At 39.8% G+C, this 20,847-nt stretch overlaps 1 protein-coding gene across 2 annotated transcripts in view; it reads right to left on the bottom strand.

Moving 5' to 3' along the window:
* Positions 1-2,266: 2,266 nt before the first annotated feature.
* The window catches only part of HIVEP2 (HIVEP zinc finger 2), a 90,996-nt gene continuing 72,415 nt past the window's right edge, over positions 2,267-20,847 (bottom strand). For both annotated transcript variants that reach the window (XM_042939970.1, XM_042939971.1), the window contains 5 exons: positions 20,140-20,294; positions 16,169-16,344; positions 11,804-11,905; positions 10,123-11,018; positions 2,267-4,746 (listed from right to left, as the gene is read on the bottom strand). In XM_042939970.1, the coding sequence (XP_042795904.1) occupies positions 3,922-4,746; positions 10,123-11,018; positions 11,804-11,905; positions 16,169-16,344; positions 20,140-20,294 (2,154 nt within the window). In that variant the 3' untranslated portion in view covers positions 2,267-3,921. The remainder of the gene's footprint in view (positions 4,747-10,122; positions 11,019-11,803; positions 11,906-16,168; positions 16,345-20,139; positions 20,295-20,847) is intronic.

Here is a 20,847-nt window from a genome sequence, read left to right on the forward strand (position 1 = left end):
TTAGCTTAATGACCTCTAATTGATGATTTAATAATAAAGCTGCCATGATGCTGCTAAGGAAATACCATCACGTTATAATGCCACAACTAGAGTTGGCCTCAAAAGCGGCACTCTTCAGGTTTTGCTTTCTAGAAATTGTCTTGGAGAATTTATGGAAATCCGATTTTCAAAAATCAGGTTTAGGTAGAGCTCAGCACTTGAGATGTGCTGCCATCTGAGATGCATCTTCGTGGTTCACTCCAGGTTGCCTGTCCTCCCTTTGGAGGTCCTCAGACACCCTCTTCATTCCCTCTGTATGCCCTGAGTGATTTCCTCGATTCGGCACTCTCAGCTATGAATAAGTGACAAGAAGTGACAAACTAGTCTCCAGCTTAGGTCTTTCTTGAGACTGAACTCATTCTAAACTGCTTAGGGAGCTCATTTCATTACCTGCGTCGGGTACAAATCCTCTCTGGCGGCTAAGGACACCACCCTCTTGCCACTGCCCAATGAAGAACTCTGGTCGTCTTCACCTGTCCCATCTCTCTCATCCCAGACACCAAATTAGTCACTAGTTATCATCAGTTATTCATTGAGCAAAACTGTCCCTTCTTTCTCCATGACCCCATCGTCTTCTTGGATCGTTGCTGCCATCGTTTCCAAGGAAATGACACAACTTCATAAATCTCCTAACTGGTCCCCTGCCTCCACTCTTCCTGCCTCAAATCCACCGTCTTCATGGCTTCCCCGGTGATTTTTTTTTTTTTCTAAATAAGAACAGCACTAGCAATGGCAATGCCACTTTCTTGCTTCAATCCTTCCTTGGCTCAGCTCCCCATAGCTTATAAAGCCAGATCTGATGTCCTCAGGCTGGATTAAGAAATTGGACCTCAATGTGTCTTTCTGGCTTAAGCACGTACTACCCGATCACGTACTCAGGGAGCTAGCTCCATCTTGCTTTTTACCTACTCTCTGCGTTACACATCCTTGATCATCTAACATGTCCCTCCCCAGCTTTTATTTAAATGCACCTCTACTAGAATATAAACTCCATGAAGACAAGAGCTTAATTTGTTTTGTGCAGTACTGTACAACTTGCACGGAGAACAGTGTCTTAATGTAGGTGATGAGAATTTATCTGTTGAACAAGTCAATCTGTTATTTCAAGGATCTGTTCCAAGGCCACCTCTGTGATGAAGCCTGTCCTGCCCTTCCTTCCATTATTGGCAGGGTAGGTGCTCTCCCCTTTGTGACAACAAAGCACACCAAATATGCCATCTTTTTTTAGCTATAACACCATATTACACATACTCATGTGCACATCCTGCCTTTTACTGGAGTTCCTTGATGGCAGGAATACTTTCATCATCCTCCGAGCCCATCATAGTAGCCAGTTCATAGTAGGCACTCAAAAACTGTTTTATGAATGAGTGAATACAAGACATAAATTAGATAAAAGGAGGAAACAAAGAGTGATTTCATTTGGCCTGGGTTCACACATACACACACATACACACACACACACACACACACACACACACACGCACATGCCCCAGTGAGCAGTAAGGCACACAAATCACCCTACGTAATTCAATAGTTCAGGTTTGTTTGTTTTTTTTTCCTCAGTGAGAGACTGATTTTAGGCTGGCTGCTTGTGTTGAACTTTAATTCACTTTTATAAAACGTAATTTTAAAAGACGCTCTGGCTCATAAAACAACACAGGTTAAATTGCAAATCCTCTAATTTGAGACTTTTATACTGGAACTGCTGATAGATTTTGATCGTTAATGAGCTTCCACTTTCGTTAAAAGGTTCTATTCTTTTGTAGTAAAGAACTGTGATTTGTGGACATCTTATGGTATATTTATTTCAGTTGGTTTTTGCCTTCAGTCATCTCAGCAAAAATAAGGAGAATTCCCCAGTGGAATTTCAGATATGTATGCATACTGAGAGGAAGGCAGAAGAGGAAATTATCGTCTGATTTATTCATGACTATTTGCAGATGCAATGTATTCTGTCCATGCCCACACTTAGAATCCGGTGACTGCGTTTCTAGAGCTCACACCGTGGTGACCACTCTCTGTCCTAATCGAATGACATATGGAAGCCAATGACTGTCTTCTCACTTGTGAAAAGCAGTCATGCTCAGCATACCTCAGAATGGGCAAAGCCTAGCAATTAAAAGCACAGATGGTATGTTGGTGGCATCAAAATTTCTTTAGCAACAAAATTGAGAAATTAAAATGTAAAACAACACATTAAAAACTAGACACCTCAAGCATGTAATTGTATATTTATTTCTCTTTTTAAAGAACACTCCTTAATGTAATTCAATATACAAACTTGGTTTCACAGAATTATAATCCACTATATAGCACAAAGATAACCCAGATTGTGTGTGTGTGTATGTGTGCATGCACACACATGTGCGTGTATGCACACGTGTTGTTGTACCCCCTCCCTTTCTTCCATTCTTCCGGACCTACAAACAAAGGCTCTGCCCACCTCCACGCTAACCAAAGCCCATACTGAATGTTGTGTACAAAAGACATCATCCTCCCACAAATTCTTTTCCCTGGAAAGCTTCATGTCCCCGTTCCCCCTGAGATAGCCAGGAGCCTGACCCTCTTCCCCTCTTCAAGAGGGTGAAGTGGCTTCCCCTAAAGCTGATGCCAACCCTGTTACCATGTGGACCGGCTGAGAGGAAAGGCTGCCGAGACGTCTCCGTGCCCCTTCCCCGGGTCCACTCCTAACCCTCAAGTCCAAACACATCCCCTCCAGAGCAGCCTTAGTTCTGGTCACCATCTTGTGCAGCAAGAACCAAGGAGATCTGTAAGCCCAGGTCTTTTCCACGGGCAGCGCACAGCACTGCCTGCCAAGCCACCGGGCCGGCCGATAACCAAGCTCTACACAGTCCCATGTGCTTTGTCACTTTAATTTTTAAAGACACCCTAGCATAGGTCTGTGGCAACCTAGTGTCCAACTGAGTTACATAAAATTGTACCAGTGATGCACTTGTACATATTTACATGGGGCGGAATGTTTTCCCATATTTTTAGATGAGTATATAGATCAACATGTTCACATAAGACCAAATACTTTTAATATTATTTATAACTGATTTATAAAGCTTTGAAAAAACTCACAATAGCACATTGTTTACTTTAATGCTTTACGGTACTATAAGTTTAAAATCACAATCAGCGCTTAAGTCATAGTCAATCCGGCAAACAAGAGACAAAAAAAATGTACAAGAGTTAAGAACTGACTGATACATCCTTTATCTTCTTTTTTTAACTAATGCATAAGTGCAGAATAAGATACTCTAGTTTAAATATCTTGTTTACAATATACATTTTTGTTCTAGTTACGCAACAGTAAATCCCATGCTTCACATAGAAAAGCAATCCACAACATTAAGAAAAAAATGTACAATTTATGAAACAAAGTAAATAAATATTAGTATTACAGAATCAGAGCTGTACATAAAAGCTGTTCAGTTTTAATCATATAAAAATATGTTTTAGTGCAACCTCACATATATATTGATGCTGTTTTGCTTTACATCATTTAGATCCAAGTGTCCAAAAAAGGAAAGAAATTACATTTATTACAAAGCAGATACACAAATTCTAAAATATGTACAAATTACTGCTAAAAAATGCTTATAAGAATATAAGCAAAGTAAAGAAAAGGCACAAACATCTGTACAGTTTTAAAAGTACCAGACCCAATAGGTTAATTTCAAATTTTGTTTTGGTCAGGCTCATGGTGACTTGTTAATTTACCTAATTCTTTTGATATAACAAAAGTATATATAATAGCAAACTACTGTAACTTAAGACAGGCATGCTATAAACTTGATTACCTCTATTTCTAGAAAAACAAAACCAAAAACAAAATGGGGAAATGTGGAAATGAAAGTCTCCATGCATCTTAGATCAATGTAGTTGACTCTTCTCTGATGAAGGCTCATTGCCTCCCTCTGTGCTTGAAGGTAGCTCTTTGCTGCTGGGAAAGCCCGGCTGTTTGTCATCCACACGACTCTTGCTGTAAAACGTGGAGTGAGCTAATGCAGTCTGTGATGTACCAAAATTGTCCTTTTCACCGTCATGCAAGTCAGGGTGGGTGGCTGAGGTACAGGGCTGACCTGGCTCAGGTCCACTAAAGTGTCTAATGCTAACATGTGCACTTTCCAAGGGTTTCTGGTGGGGTTCCTGCACCCGTGCTGGCTGATCTGCCCCAAGCAGAGCGGCCTCTTCTGTGGCAATCCGGAGAGAGGCAATGGCTTTTGTACAAGTCTGTATATTTTCCTCCTGTTCCCTCTCTGTTGCATTTAGGCTGTCTTCCGAAGTGCTCTGTTTCATCAATAGCCGAGGAGAAGAGGGTGTGCTAGGTGGACCAGATGACTGCAAAACGTGAGGAGATCTTTTCTCGTACTGCTTACAAAGGACATAGGGATCCTTAGGGAAGGATTCCCCGGAAGCTCCTTTCTTCTCCTCAGAGCCCTCCATTGGCAGAGGCAATGTGGGTGGAGGATGTAAACCGGAAAGGGCCGGCGGCATGGAGTGAACCATTTGGATCCCACCAACTGGCACCATGGGGATAGGAGCTCTCACTTGTTGCTGAGAGTGGAGCGGAAGATGACTGAAGACATAGTCATTAGGACCCTCAGGGAAAAGGCTGGAGCCTGGATGTTCATAAGCACCTTCTTGGTCTCCATAGAGACTGAAGTAAGGAACCTGAGGTAACCCTCTTCTTAAATTCTGTGTGAGGAAGCAGAGAGTACGACGTTTAGGACCCAATACTCTTCATGCTTACATCAAGTTATCTCATTCACACAGTTATTCACTCACTCACTCACTCGTTCAGAACATTTTAAAACTCCCTCATCCCTTTATTGATTTTTCACTTTTTATGATACAAGAGACCACTCAGTTTTTAGAATCCTGGGATGAAGGTGTTGGTCTGTGAAAAGTTACTTTTTTTTTTTTAAGTTTATTTATGTACTTTGAGAGAGAGAGAGAGAGAGAGAGAGAGAGTACAAGCAGGGAAGGAACAGAGACAGAGGGAGAGAATCCCAAGCAGGCTCCGCACTGTCCGTGCAGAGCCTGATGCGGGACTCGAACATGACCTGAGCAGAAACCAAGAGTGAGATGCTTAACCAATTGAGCCACCCAGGCACCCCAATTTACTTTTGTTTCTAAATATGATAAAACATGCAGTGTGTTTCCCACTAGGTACAGAGACACATTTCAGTTCTGGTTTTTTGTTTGTTTGTTTTGTTTTTTATAAAAAGAAAATAATGGATAATTACCAGAAAAAGTTTGCTGAGCAAAAAACGCTAATAGTAGGTTTTTAAATTCAAAAGGAAGTAAAAAGATTGCCATCTGTTTATATACTGGGAAGATTTTTAATATTTTTTTAAGTGTTGATGAGTATAATTGGAATGACAAGTCTGAAAACTGCCTCTTTTTTTTTTTTTTTTTTTTTTAATTTCCACAGAGCAGATGATAAGATAGTGGTGATAGACAAACTGGTTCCTACAATGTGCAAGACATTGGTTTAAAGGAATAAATTCCTTCTCAAGAGGCACCCTAGCTGGAAGGAAGACCAGCTCCTTTATCAAGTGATAAATCAGGGCCAGTTTCTGTAAGGTAACTATCCATCAAAGTAGTTAATATTAAATGTCAAGCATTTACAACTCATATTCGACTACACAGTTGGGAACCAAAGATTATTAGGCATTAATATCTTCTTTTTATGTTATTATTTTCATTTAAATGTCTTCTTGGCAATTAATTAATTAGGACACTGACAACTGGGGGCAAGAATTCCAGATTTCACGGTCCCAGTCCTGAAAGAGAACTTATTTTCTGTAATTGCTTCTGTAGCGAAACACCGCTTGACTACGAGATTATCAGGCTTGCAAGAGCTTATCAGGTTTCAATTTCTGAGATTCACCCTTTCAATGGACTGGCATCTTTAAAAGGTACTCAGTTTATTTTATTTTGGGGGGAACTTAAAATCAGATAAATATAAACCTATCAAGCATGGTGGAAATCCAGGAGAGAGAGAGAGAAAAAAAAAGTTCTAATTCATTTCAAGGATGTTTCTCAAGCTCAAGGTATGCTCTGTACCATTAATGATTCATCCAGTTCTATTTAGACTGTGAGACCAGCCTGGGAACTATAAATTATGCATTATCTCTGTCACTCTGTGCCATGCTAGGCCCTTACCCTGTTTGGGGCTACGCCTTATTCAAGCTAGAAACAAATGAATTGTCCTGGAAGTGTAGAGGAAGAAATGAAATCATCCATCCTATAATCACAAGAACCCCACAAGTTAAAGAAGGTGAGAATTTTACAGTATGAGAGTTATTTAAATGCTGCTACAACAGCAACAACAACAATAAATCCCTCCCACCTTTGCTCTAATCTAGAAAATGGCATGTTTCCTACAACAAACACCAATTACGGTGGAAGAACTGGGATACTTAGAATAATAATCTTGGAAGATAATCAAATGAACCTCAATCCCCAAAGACTCAGATCTTTACTGACCAGCAATTAATGATTACAACCACAGAAGTCCGCCTGAAAGTAGAATTTTTACCGTGTCAGTACTTGCACTGCTCTAAATGTTACCAGGCCTCACCACACAGCTTCTGTCCCTGCATTCGCCCGTTTCACCCTCCAAAGAATCTCTCAGTAAGACTTCTCTACCTTTTTTGCGGCCCTATTTTGTAATCTGAACCTTATCATTGTGATATTGTGAACAAACTCTCATCTTCAATCTTGGTGAGAAACACCTTGATTTGGAAATGGGAATAACGAACCTGTGTGGGTTGTATTATGTGTACGTATATGTATTCCCTGTCCCAGCTCTGTTACCCCTCATCTTTTCAAGAGTGTCAGGAGGTGCTCTGGAAGCAAACGCAAAGAAGGAGGTAGGAGTGCAAGTAGTTCAGTGCGGGGAGGAGGAGGCAGGGGAGCTGACGCACGTGTGAAGGTAGAAAGGAGAGGAAGCAGGTGCTCGGCTGGGACTGATCCAGGCTCGTCACTGGCTGGAGGCTGCAGGGGAGAGTATAGCCTCAGTTTGAAAACTGAAGCCTGTCCTGATGGCAGGAACAGCAGGAGGCTGTCAGTTCACAGCATTCCGCAAAGCTGAATGGCAAATTCTTTCAAGGACGGAAATCTGCTCAGCCCGCCTCCCTGCGGCCACAAGCAGATCAAGAAACTGTGGCCGAGAGGTTAAGTGACTCGCTCAAGATCACGCAGATAGCAAGGGACAGAACTGAATGTCGACTCTGTGACCAGGCACAGTGTTCTTCTATACTACATACTGGAAACTAGGACACATCTTCCTTTCTCTTCGTTGCTAATTTATCTACTTAAACTTTAAAAATGGAATAGGAAATTTTTTGTTTAAAAAAGATGAGGCCAGAAACCATAAAAATTTTTCATCATCATCCTTGAGCCACACGTATTCGACCTTCAAAAATATTTGCTGATGAGAAAGACTCTTACCTTCCCTCCCTTTTCACTGCTTTTCTTTTCTTTTCTTTTCTTTTCTTTTCTTTTCTTTTCTTTTCTTTTCTTCTCTTTTCTTTTCTTCCTCCCTTTCTTTCCCACTTCTTTCTTTTTTCTTTCCTTCCTCCCTCTCTCCCTTCCTTTTCTTTTCTTTTTTCTTTTCTTTTCTTTTTGTTTCGTTTCTTTTCTTTTCCCCTTCCTTCCTCCTTTCCTTCCTCCATTTCTTCCTTTTCTATCATCTATCTATCTATCTATCTATCTATCATCTATCATCTATCTATATTAAAATTAAACTGAGAGCATAAGGGCAGACACAGCAGGGAAGTAGGATTCCAATGAGGGAGTTTCATCGTCTACAAACCTGCTCGCTAGGTACTCCCACTCCAAACTGAACCACAGGATGAGTGTGCCGTGCTGGACTAGAAGATCCTTTCATGCCACAGTCACTGACCTATTAGTTCTTGGCCAATGTTAAGCAACAAGACAAGGTATTTCTAAGAGAATTTCCATGAAAACCGTTTGTTTTTAGGGCTACTCTAATTTAGTATTTTCAACATTATTCAGACAAGGTGCAGCTCTCATTCAATAGAGCAACCAGAAGATTGCTACTTCTCATACTCTCATCAATTCTGTTTTGCCCTGGCAACAAAAATCTTGTTCACACAGCACTAAAAGATAAACATCTTCCTCTGCCCTTCAAAAATGGTGTGATAAAACATTAAATGGGAAGTGCTTTGGACCAACTGCCCCTTCTTCAGAGAGCGTTCCCTGATCTAGTCCCTCATATCACGTGAACAAAGCAGCAGGCCATAAATGCTCTAAAGATAATTGAGCTGAGTAATAGAGGCCTTCATAAATGGTAAAGTTGAATATTTGTACTGAATATCCAGGTGAATCAGTATAAAAAAACAATTGGTTGCAAACTCAATGACTAATAAAGCCAATCTCCTCCTAACTTTCTGGTCATATGTCCAAAATTTAGATGAACTTTGTTAGTCCACTCCCTTCAATTCCTTTGCCCGGGTTGACTGAGTTAGTTGCTATTAGTTTTTAATAACCATGGTGTGTTGACACTAAAGGCTATTATTTTTGGCACTACAGTTGACTAAACATGCCCCAAATTTTCACAAATACCCTAGTCTCACTCCACCTGGCCAAGGCCAGTACAGGAGAGTCTCATCGTACATGCTCTGCCAACATCGTTGCTCTATACCAGAGAAAGCATTTTATACCCCATGTGATATCCTGGCATGTGTCAGATTTGTGAATCTATGACTCTGTATGCCACAGTGGCATTAACTTCAGAAGCTCCCTCTTTTCTACTTAACACCCCACCAAGACACAAAAACCTGTGGAAATGCACCTTTTTTTCTTAGCTTGCTAATTCATTATCTTGGGAAATAAATTACGTCTTGATCGCATGTGTGTTTCTGCAGTACTTGCACCATAGAGATTAAGTTGGTATCCAGTTGTGAAAAGAGGGTGTTGGAGGAAGGGGAGTGGATTGCAGCAGGGACCTTTCCTGAAGTTTAAAAATGATAACCTAAGCTCATGACTCAAGGTGGCAAAAAGGCAACGAGAGGGAAGAACCTGGCCGCCAGGGCAGTGAGAAGACAGAGCTGGAAGGGGATAGTGCCTTTGGCTGGCAGGACAGTGCTGCGCCGCACAATAGAAACCCTTGAGCAAAGAGAGGACAGCAAAAAGTAGAGACCAGAAAACAAAAATACATTTAAGCTTAGAAATTCAAAAGGTATCATTCATCTGTCTATGCTGAGTGTCTGCTTCATTCATTTAAAAAAATTCCCATACAAACTGAGAAACATCAAGGTCTGCCAGGGCACGGAATGAGGCAGGACAGATGCTTTTTTATGGATTTGCATTAGACCTACTACCTAAATTTAACCCATGATTGTTACTGTTGTTATTTAAACTTATAATGAGCGCATACCATAGAACTCTCTGAAGCTTTCTCCCTGGGCTCTCTAAACTTTCGGTTCACCATCTCACTGAGCAGCATGTGCATTTGGTAGCAGAAGGTAGTAGTAATGGCAAGAAAAGCAGATAGGTTCATGCCTTTGACTTACAATACACCAAGGAGGTCACTTTCTCCTCTCCCAGTCACTCACCAGCTTCACATGTCCACTCACTGCGGGCAAGGTGATGAGTTTATTTAAGAAAAAAAAAGGTATCGAAAGCTAACACTAATGGCTGACCCTTGCTCGGCAAAGTTCTATAACTGACACCCAAATGTCCCTGAGAGTATGTGTCTATGTAGCCATGTCATTCCAAAGACTTCACCTTTCCTACTCGTGTAAAGGTTTCAACTCATGCCTGTCATCAGTTAAGCTTAGAAAGCATTTAGAAAAGCCTCACCTATTCCCGGTTGGAAACACTACTGCTTTGATGCATTACTACACTTGGGGTAATGTCACAGCCATGTTAGCGACAACAGCATGTGAGAAAATGTCTTCCTGTTGTTTTCAGTAACCAAGTTCACCACTCCCCATGAGAGACACCCATGTTATAGCAAATTTCACACTAGTGTATTATCAAGAGGCTCCAATATGCTTTGGCTTTAGACGTGAGAAAGAGAAAGCTAATCATACTTACAGGAGGCCCCAATACGATTGGTTCTGCTTGCAAATACTGCCCCATGGACAATGGTGGGTTATGGTATAAAGCCCTTCTGGGAGATGGCGCTCTTATGGTGGTCATGTATCTTCGTTCTCTTCTGGGAGAGAGGTCTCTTCTTGCCGTGATATCTTTCCCAGGTGACACCGGCCTCCTTGGGGACAGATGCCTTCTTGGTGAAACATCTCTTTGTGACATCTCTCTTCTCAACGCAGCTTCCTTTCTTGGTGAAAGGTGTCTCATGGGTGACAGATCTCTCCTAGGTGATAAATGTCTTCTGGGTGATACATCTCCTTTGGGTATCAGATACCTCTTTGGTGAATTCTCTCGACGGGGTGAAGAGTCATATCCTGGTGAGGAATGGTGGCTTGAGGGTGAGAAGTCCCTCGGAGAGGAGCTGGGCTCCGAAGACAACATGTACTCTTCATCCACACAACTAGGTATGTCTAACCTGTCTTTGTCCGGTTCTGAGTCTGTACTTTTGCTCTGGAATAACCTCTGGTATTCTGTCATCTGAGTATCTTCACATGAGTCACTTGGCGTCATCAGCTGAGTAACCTGAATACTTGGCAAAGTGACCAAATAGCTGATCAATGAAGAATGCCCCAGGGAACTCTCTGAAGGAACTCCATGTGGCACGGCGCCAACATTCACAGGCAAGGATGAGAATCTAGGAGGCTGAGGACTGGTGCTTCTTGATCTTGTTTTTGGTGTCAAATCTCCCTGATCATCGAAGTCATCATCATCTTCATCATCTTCGTCATTATCATCTCCATCCTCACCATCTGATTCTTCAGCATCTGAGAACTGATGATCAGTTGAAATGCTGGACATGCTATGCTTCTCAGCTGCTTTGTGCAAATCTTCCATAGTTTCTGAAACAATTGAACAGATAGTGGAGATCAGGGTTCAAATGTCAAGATTAGGGGTTAATTTGGACCCCATCTCTTCCCAAAAGCTTTCCTCCAACCCTGCAGCCCCAAGAGACGGTTCCATCTCTGAACTCCTTTAATACTCACTGGGGACTCATCCGGGTGGGAGACCTTACACGGGTTCTTGTCTTTTAATAACTAATCCGACTCATCCCCACCCAACAAAAGAACTCTAGAGTGACACCTTATGTCTCAGATGTCACACAGCCCATAGAAAACCCTCAACAAATGGGGATGGATAATGCTGCTACTGATGAGGCTGGAAGAAAAAGAAAGTGAAGACCTGTCTCTCTGGATATAAACTTACATAAAAGTGATATATCTCAGGAATCCTGACTGACCTCAGGTTTTCTATTCAGATTAATGATGGATTTCTTTTCCTCTTGATAGGAATAATAATACATTAAATTGCTTTTCAAGTTTCCCCAAAGTTTCATAAAATCTAAATCCCTGTCACAATGCAAGTATAATTAGATTCGCTTTATTATTCTAGATAGAAGTGTTTTTATAGCGAGGCCTTTTTATCCCTTTCAGTCAGAACTGAAATGGATTTATTTCTTCCCGGTATGTTGTAAGCAATGCAACATGTCAGATTCCTTTCTCTATTTCATATTTAATAAAATGCAATGTGATCAGTTTTTCTTAAATATCAAAACTTGTTTTGCCACCCCAGGCACAAAGCTCCAGTGTGCAGAGTGAAGAGGTCAGTCAACTAAATTTTGAAGTACCTGCTTCTTCGGTTTCTGTATCATCCACTGATGTCATTGAAACTCCCAACTCCAAGCATTTCTTCATGTGCGCTTTAGATTTCATATGCTTCGTTAGGTTTCCTAGAAAACACAGGCAAAAAAGGAGGAATTACTTGATGACAAGAAGGTGATGATTGTTCCCAAATTAGAAATGAACTAATTTGAAATAGCATAGATTTGTGTCTACCCACCACCCTTTGTCCTGAACTTAGGAGGAACAACCTGGTTCCTGAACATATCAACCACTCAGAACTTTGGCCTAATCTCAAGTCTCCCTCATTCCAGAGGACTTGTAGCATAGGGTCATACCTTTTCAAGAGTAGGCTCCCAGCCAAGACTGGGAATCCCAGACTTTCCTGACTGAGAAGAGATCTAATATCTTAGGCTCAAATGGGCCAGCCTCCTAGGCTTCCATACAAACACGGTGACATAAGCCGGGTCACACATCTTAGAGAAAGTTCAGATCAAACATTCTTATCAACACATCCTGGACCCCAGACTTTTGGCAGTGATCAGATTTGGATCAACCTCCCAGGCTTCTCACTGGTCAGAAGAAAAAATTATGCAACCTTATCTGAAAGCCAACCTTGTAGACAAATTCAAAGATCCATACAAATAACTTAGCTAACTACTTATAGGGAACATTATACTCAGTGTTTAGCATCTATCTGTCTGGTATACGTTAGCAAACTTTACGACAGCAGTTTCTAAAGTTCTACAATATTCCCTATTTATCTTGAAACTCCCATTGTTTTAAGGAAAAAGAAAGGTTTTCTGTCAACCTTTGACCTAGGATCTATGAAATTATATGTGTATCTCTATCTTTATCTTTATATCTATCTATCTATCTATCTATCTATCTATCTATCTATCTACCTATCTCAGTCCATGTCATGTATATAACTTATCCAAAGACACGCAGGAACCAGTTCAATTGTAAGCGCCATATTATTATCTGTGCCCTTTCATGATGCTGTAACAATGTACCAGTAAATGCTTTATTTTTAAGAATAGGCTTACTGAATCTAAGTGGAAACTCTTAGCCTGTGAAAATAGTTTGTTCCCTTGTAGAGTTGTTTAGCCTATCAGTAATGTGATATATGAGCCACAATCCTAACCAGGACACTGTTGTTTATTATTTTACTTATATTACTTTATTTACTTAGTATTTTACTTATTGCTTATATACCTATGAATTTTACGTGCTATTTTGGTAACTCCAAATATAAAAATATTTCCGGACCCCTACTGCTATTAATTGTCTAAAAATATTTTAAAGATCTCAAACATATTTATATATTTATTTATTTATTTTTGAGAGACAGAGACAGAGCGCGAATGGGGGAGGGGCAGAGAGAGAGGGAGACAGATTCTGAAGCAGGCTCCAGGCTCCGAGCTGTCACCACAGAGCCCAACACAGGGCTCAAACCCATGAATGGCGAGATCATGACCTGAGCCAAAATCGGACGCTTAACCGACTGAGCCACCCGGGCACACTGGTCGCCAACATTTTTATAGACAGATCATCAAGAATTCCTAAATCTATAAATTAATGAATATATCAGAATATATATAATTTATATATACAATGAATATATAAATTAATGGAAATCACCTGTTTCTGCAAGGGTACATGTAATCTGTGTATGTGGCTGGGTGTTAGGTTGTCAAGATCGTATATTTAGATCTTGATATGTGTTTCTCCTCTATTTTTCTCTCTTTTCTCCACTTCAATAGGCAGTCAGGCTTTGGCCTCTCATCTTCAGGGTAGGTTTGGAGTTATATGATGGGAAAAGATAGGATAAAATAGGCAGAGAGGGAAAGATTAGGACCTGAGGTCCTAGGGTGGGGAAAAACACATATTTTGGAACAATGTTGGGAGGGTCTGACCATAGCAAAGCCCCTCAGGCGTAAGGTCCCTCTTAAGAATGTAACAGACACCACCTACTCTCCTTCAGGTTGCCCTCAGGGATTTGACAAAAGTTTTAAGTAGACCGTAAAATGATGAATGAACCACAAGGAATGGTATGGCCAGAGACCACCCCTCATACAACGGAAAGGAGCCAATCAGGAATGGACAACCCAGCACCTAGAGTTATCCAGCCAATAACGGTAAAACCTGAGAAGGAACAAGGGGGAAGGGAAGGAGGGCCTGAACAGAACCTTAGAAACGAGGACCCTTGCCTATTGTCGTGCGCATTCACTTTTGAATGCCCCCTCTCTGCAAAGAGAGCTTTCATGCTATTACTTTCTGATCACCTATATAAACTTTTGCCTGCTGCTCATTTTATTCTGTGTCTACCTCTTCATTCTTCAAACAGGCGAGACAAAGAACCCTGGATATTGAGGTAAAAAGCATCCTGCAACGGTTAGAAATCTGGCTCTGAAACAACTCCACTCTGGCTTTGGTTGACCTAAGTCTTGAGCTTCCGAAGGGATTCTAGCAAGGAGGGGGAAGGGGCTGGCTAGGCAGGGCCCTTGAAGGAGTGGGCAGGCGTGACTTCCATAGGTGCTGGTCCTCTGAGAGCACTGAGGGTCTGTGCTCACAGGGCTTGGGGTGGGACAACAGTTACTTCAACTGAAAATTCGAGGGGTTCCCCCGGACATTTTGCTCATTTTAAGATTCTGAGACATTTACACATTCTTGAAGGGTGACAAGGAAACTCCAATAATGACCAAGAATAAATGATTTCCTGCTAAAACTCCATGGCAATGACGCAGAGCCAAATTTAATTTGATTTTTAAAAACCTAGAAATGTGGTGTTACGTCACCCAGCGTCTCACACAGCCATTCCCGTCACCCAGCGTCTCACACATGTACCCCGTGAAGATAAAGCAGTTGTAATGACTGGCGGATTTGCAGGTTATAGAACCAAAGTTTATATTTTCTTCTGTCCTAGGGAGTCTCTCAGTGAAGTTCTAAATAAAAGGCTAGGTTGTACAAAGGAGGATGGTATTTAAAGGACCTTATGTTTACCTCTTTTGAAATGCAAATGAACACTTCCCCCTCCTTTATCTGCCTTCAAAGAAAGCATCCCCTGTATTACAGATACCTTTTTATTTTTTTAAATTTTTTTAAATTTTTAAATTTTTTTTTTTTAACGTTTATTTATTTTTGAGACAGAGAGAGACAGAGCATGAACGGGGGAGGGTCAGAGAGAGGGAGACACAGAATCTGAAACAGGCTCCAGGCTCTGAGCTGTCAGCACAGAGCCCAACGCAGGGCTCGAACCCACGGACCGCGAGATCGTGACCTGAGCCGAAGTCGGCCGCTTAACCCACTGAGCCACCCAGGCGCCCCTACAGATACCTTTTTAGTAAAGAAGAAACAGGTATGTTGGGAGTCTACACATTTATACTTCTGACAAACCAATAAGACAATTTAGGATTTGGGCTATAGGAGAAAATTGGTACATATTTCCCTACCAAAGATTATTTTATTTGATTATTATTTTTCTTGATGGGGAGTGGAGCAGAGGAACCGGTATGCAAATTTAAAGTTAAAACATAGGAAATCATACGAGCTTAATGAGGGGGTAAAAATCCATGATAGCTAAAGTACTTCTACAGCAAGCAGTAAGATGTACTTCTCCAAAAGTCAAACCCCCTCTAATTCGCTACTTCTGTAATCTGAGAACACTGGGATCAAGAACGTTTCCTTGATTTTATAAAATGAAGAAACTATAATCAAAACAACCTTCTTGTATATGTTCATATAAACCTACCTGTAAAAAAAGCAACAACAGATTTTTCTTTTAAAAGAAAGAATATCATTTTAAGGCAAGTCCTGATATTATGAAATTCACCGTTGTGGCCTGAGAGTAAGAAATTGTCTCTGTGCTGATAAATACACGGAACACAAGCTATCAAATTTCTATGCATAATTAATGCAACTGTGGATGGAGGGGCCCACCTGGGAGTCTGTGGGTCTCTACATTATTCATAATCTTGAAACTGACCATGGGCACATGTTTTCTTCCCAGCTGCCGCCTTGCTTTTCTAATGCCACTGCATGGATTGTCTCCCTGTGGTATTTCAATACTGGTGCAAAGATTATCTAGACCGCACAACATTTCTAACATGAAGTAATAGCAATAACAATCCGGGCAATTCTTAGCCACTTCCTTCGGAAACAACTTGCCTGGCCCTACGTCTACAGCTCTTACTCAAGTCATAAAAGAAGCCTTGCTGTTTCATGTGTATCCTTTGATTACTTACATAAGGGAGAAAATACATTTCACTCACAAAACCGTCTTACTCTCAATAACACTTATAAAATGGTATTTAGAATCCAAAGTGACCATAAGAAAAGTATGTCCTCGTCTAAAAAGATGATAATTGTACCTTTCGTTTTGAAAGCAAAGTTACATAACTTGCATACATATGGCCGGACATCAGTGTGAGTGCGGATATGCTTTTTGAGCATGCTTGGCTTCTTACAGCGAATCCCACATTCTTCACAAATGTACTTTCCACGTCCACGTCCTCTGACATATACATAATCTTCATTTGACTTATACCTGTTTAGAAAAAGGGAATGCAGTGTGTTTTCAAATACTTTAGTGGTTTATGTAATCAGACCAGAAGCAAATCTTTTGAGAGGCAAATTATTATGAGGGTCTTTTACAAACAATTATTCAACCCTACTTCTATGAAACCTGAGAAGGTTATGCAGTAAATTCCTGAAAGAACCAGATGACACATTGGCACTGTAAGCAAAATGTAATTTTCTACATGGTGTTCAAAATGGAATGGGTCCCCCTATTAAGATATGTGGACTTGGGATATAGATGTTCAATTCCAATGGACTTCCATAAGCCTCAGAGAGTTTCAGAGTTGTGCCTTACTACTTACTTTTGGATTCTAGTACAGCCTCCACACAAGAAATATCCAAAAAGTTATACCAACATATTCAAATCATCATATATCATCCGTTAACATTACATCGTCTAAGACGTGCAAGCAGAACAGACACACACACACACATGCCTGTAAATATGCTAAAATAAGTAAAACCGATAATAGAATTCTTCATTGCAAGTTTTTGCTCTATTTTTACAATCCTGGCATGAGAGTGCCTCCCAAATTTCTAGCTTACACGGGCTGAGCTGAGCTCACCAACTGTTGTCTACAGATTTGATCCGCTCTTTCCCAAGGACCATGAATTTGCACTAAAGTGGAGTCCAAATTTCAAGTAGCTTCTGGTAGGTACTGTTATGTTACATAATAAAAACTAGAGATTCTATTTTTCAACCAAATTTGCATTTGTTTGCAGAAGAATTTAATAGAGAGGTTTGAAAGGATGTCTGAGGTCAGCTAGTTTAGTCAAATCAATTAGATAAACAAAATCTTAGGTATTCACTGTGATAATCCATGGAAGAAACCTACCCAGGGCTCAACTATCATATTTTGTTCAGATTACAATGGAACAGGATCAATCATAGAGTACAGTAACATTCTACTGAATAATTCAGTGAATATCATTATCTTTTAAATCAAAGTGAGGCTAGAATTATGGGTCTGATGTCATTCTTGGAAAGATATTCTTTTCAAGGGGCTCATTTTATAATTCCAAAATGTAAACTGACATATAAAATGCCCTAATTCACTGTGGATTTACTTAAAGGCACTAGATTTATAGGGTTTTTTGTTTGTTTGTTTGTTTTTACATTCTAGGAGCATTGCACACTTCTGTATTTTCAGAAATGAAAATTCAACTTCATTCGTCCAATCCAGCGAAGGATTTTTAAGAGAGAAAATCCACCCACATATCTAAATATTAACTCTTTTATGGATGCTATTCAATGTTAACATTATTTACTTTTTGGTCACTACTAATCCAGGTGGGAATTAAGTAGTATCAAAAATATGAATAGTCAATTCTGTATGTTTTTTCATTAAATCTTTCCCCTGTCACAAGGAACTTCCCACCTCAACTTGTTCTTCAAAACTTTCTTGAACTTTAAGTTTCATTTTACGTTGTCTTCTGTAACAAAGTAGAAAAGAACCTCAGGATGCAAAAGATCTTTCACCGTTTAATTTCACTATTCTCTGTCCCTAAATAGATAAAATTACCAAAGAAATACAGAATAAAACAAATAAATTTATAGAAAGCTAGTTTTCTTCACAGAAGGATACCTTAAGCTTAGTGTAGCCCATCATCACGGTTGATGGGAAATGCATTTTATCTTCAAGTAATATAATGTTATTTTATTTTCTTTAAATAAGCTTCACATCCAGTGCAGAGGCCAACACGGGGGCCTGAACTCACCACCCTGAGATCAAGATCTGAGCTGAGATCAAGAGTTGGACGCTTAACTGACTGAGCCACCCAGGGGCTTTAATCATTTTATTTTTAATGTCTTAGCTGACCTATTTGTAGACAGTCAAATTCAGTACAAAATGAAACTATATATTTGAAAAATTTGTAAAAATAAAATATCTACCGTGCAACAGGTCTACAGACCTTAGATTCTACTTAATACAAGAATTAACGTATTTTGAAAAAACCCCAAAAGGTATGTTTAAACCTAGGAATTGGGTAATATAAAGAACATACACACTTAAAAATGTGGTCAGTTATACTTCTTTTTTCAAGTTATCACTCTGCAATCACCAAACTAAGAGGCAGTAGCACACTGCTTGGAATGAACACCTGGTCACCACCAGGCAGAAGTCGGGTCACAGATTAAGAAATGACTGTGATGTAGCCCATACCACAGGGAAATGAAAGGGGGAAGAAATGATATATGGGCACCGTCCTTGTGGATCATCAAACCACAGCAATAATATGTTCATATACGCTCTTTCACTTGTGTCCTTCATTAGGAGAGATGGGTTCCCCAAAGCAAATATAAAGTATTGCTCATCTAGTACAAGTGCACTACTAGGAAGACTACTGAACATGAGGGTGTGGATTCATTCACAAGGACACCTCAGTTTCTGAGGAAAGATAACATCTATTTTGTTTTCATTTGTGTTAAAAGATGAGGGATGTCAAAAAAATATCAAGACCCACTTTAAGACTCCATACAATTGTGGATTTAGTGGTGAAAATACTTGACATCCAAAGGGGCCGAAACCAAGAGGAAAGCAATTTTAATAATTCATCTCCAAACTGGTAAATCTACGTGGGAAATAGATATTTCATATCACTAAACAGTCAACATTTTATAATTAAATAGATAACATTATTCGGTCTTCCAACTATAACTGGAATCAATTCGTGCTCATGGAAACATGTAAATTACAGATCTATTGCAGAGATAAGGCTAGTTACAACATAATCACCCTAATGTGATTAGTATGCTTTAAAGGTTTTAAATTTTAATAGCGTAAGTCTGAGATTTTTCTCCCATGTGACGGAGGAGCCTGATACAATACAATTCTAATGAAATCTAAAACTAGACATTACACATATGAGTAATTTTTCTTTACTGTACAGATATCAAAGTCATTGAGCCTTATTACTTGTATTTCTACAACTCAGGATTCAACACTTAAAAAGAAATTCCCAGGGGCACCTGAGTGGCTCAGTCGGTTGAGCATCCTGCTCTTGATTTCGGCTAAGGTCATGATCCTGCTATCGTGGGATCAAGCCCCGCACTGCTCCCCATGCTGAGTGTGGAGGCTGCTTAATATTCTCTCTTCATCTCCTTCTGCCCTTTTCCCCTGTTCTCTCACACACACACACACACTCTCTCTCTCTCTCTAAAATAAAATGAAAAGAAAAGGAAACTCCCAAAGAAAAAGAAACTGCCACAAATCAGAAGAGACAGAGAAAACATGACAACTCAATGCAATGTGGTACCCCGGCTTGGATCCTGGAACAGAAACAGGACACTAATGGAAATGATGAAATCCCAATAATATCTGGTAAAAGCAATTAAATGAACAATCAAATTAACTAGTTCCTAGGATTATACATGAGTGTGCAAGATTGCATTTGTGTTAGCACAGAATAAAAATATCCATTAATAATACCAAAATGCCCACGAGAATAATATTAAAGCATGAACAAACTTGATGACATCATGAGGCCACAAATATAGTCAATTTCATACTGCATGAGAGGCGTGGAAATTTGAAGCAGAAGTTCAAACCATATATAACGGGGACATTTTCATTGAAAGTAAGCATTGAAAGCAAGTGCATGAACTCATTATCTGTTGCCAGCCAGACTTCAGAAATGTGAATAGAGAAGGAATCCGCCTTATACCCAACCAGAGTAGGTACTATTTTTTCCCGTGCATACATTCGTGACCATTTGCTCTGACTTATAACTGAATATTTTACACATGCACATATTTCCTTACCCTCCTTCAAAGATTTTAATTCGGATTGGCTCCGTTTGTTTGGATCCAATATCTTTATCTCCATGAATATCTCCCTTCCCTCTTTCCTTTAAGATATTTCCAACTAGTTTCCTTTCTAGTTTGCTGCCAAATAAAAAGGATGCATCAGGTTTCATCTGTAGGAAAAAAGAGAGAATCATTTCATACGCTTTCTCTAAGACACAGGAGCAGCCCACATACCCGCTCTCCTCTGACCTCTGAAAATTAGCCTAAATTCCATGTTAAAAGGCCATGGCCTGGCTACATAAAACAAGGGACACTAAGGATAAAATCAGAGAAATACAGTTTCTACAGAATTAATCAACATCTTGTTTAAAAAAAAAAAAAGAATATTCCTCTGTTGGCACTTAATCTATGCAACACTAATAAAAACAGAAAACATGTTCTATATTCTGAAGTAACAAAACACTATCAATTAAGGAAATATTTTCAAAAACTGAAGGGAAATGGTAACTGGATTAAGTAAAAACTATTTTTAAATCCTCTATTTGCTTCATTAATAATTTAGGAAAAATTCCAAAGTGCCCCTATTAGTATTTTTGCAATTTGACATGTAAGGTATTAATTGTTCATCTAGGAACAAACCAGATAATCACTTGGAAAAAAATGAGTTTTGAGGGAAAACTAGAGACAATAAATTTTAGTAAAAAGTACCGTCACTGGAAATAA

This window comes from Panthera leo, chromosome B2 (genome assembly GCF_018350215.1).
Source record: "Panthera leo isolate Ple1 chromosome B2, P.leo_Ple1_pat1.1, whole genome shotgun sequence".
NCBI lineage: Eukaryota > Metazoa > Chordata > Mammalia > Carnivora > Felidae > Panthera > Panthera leo.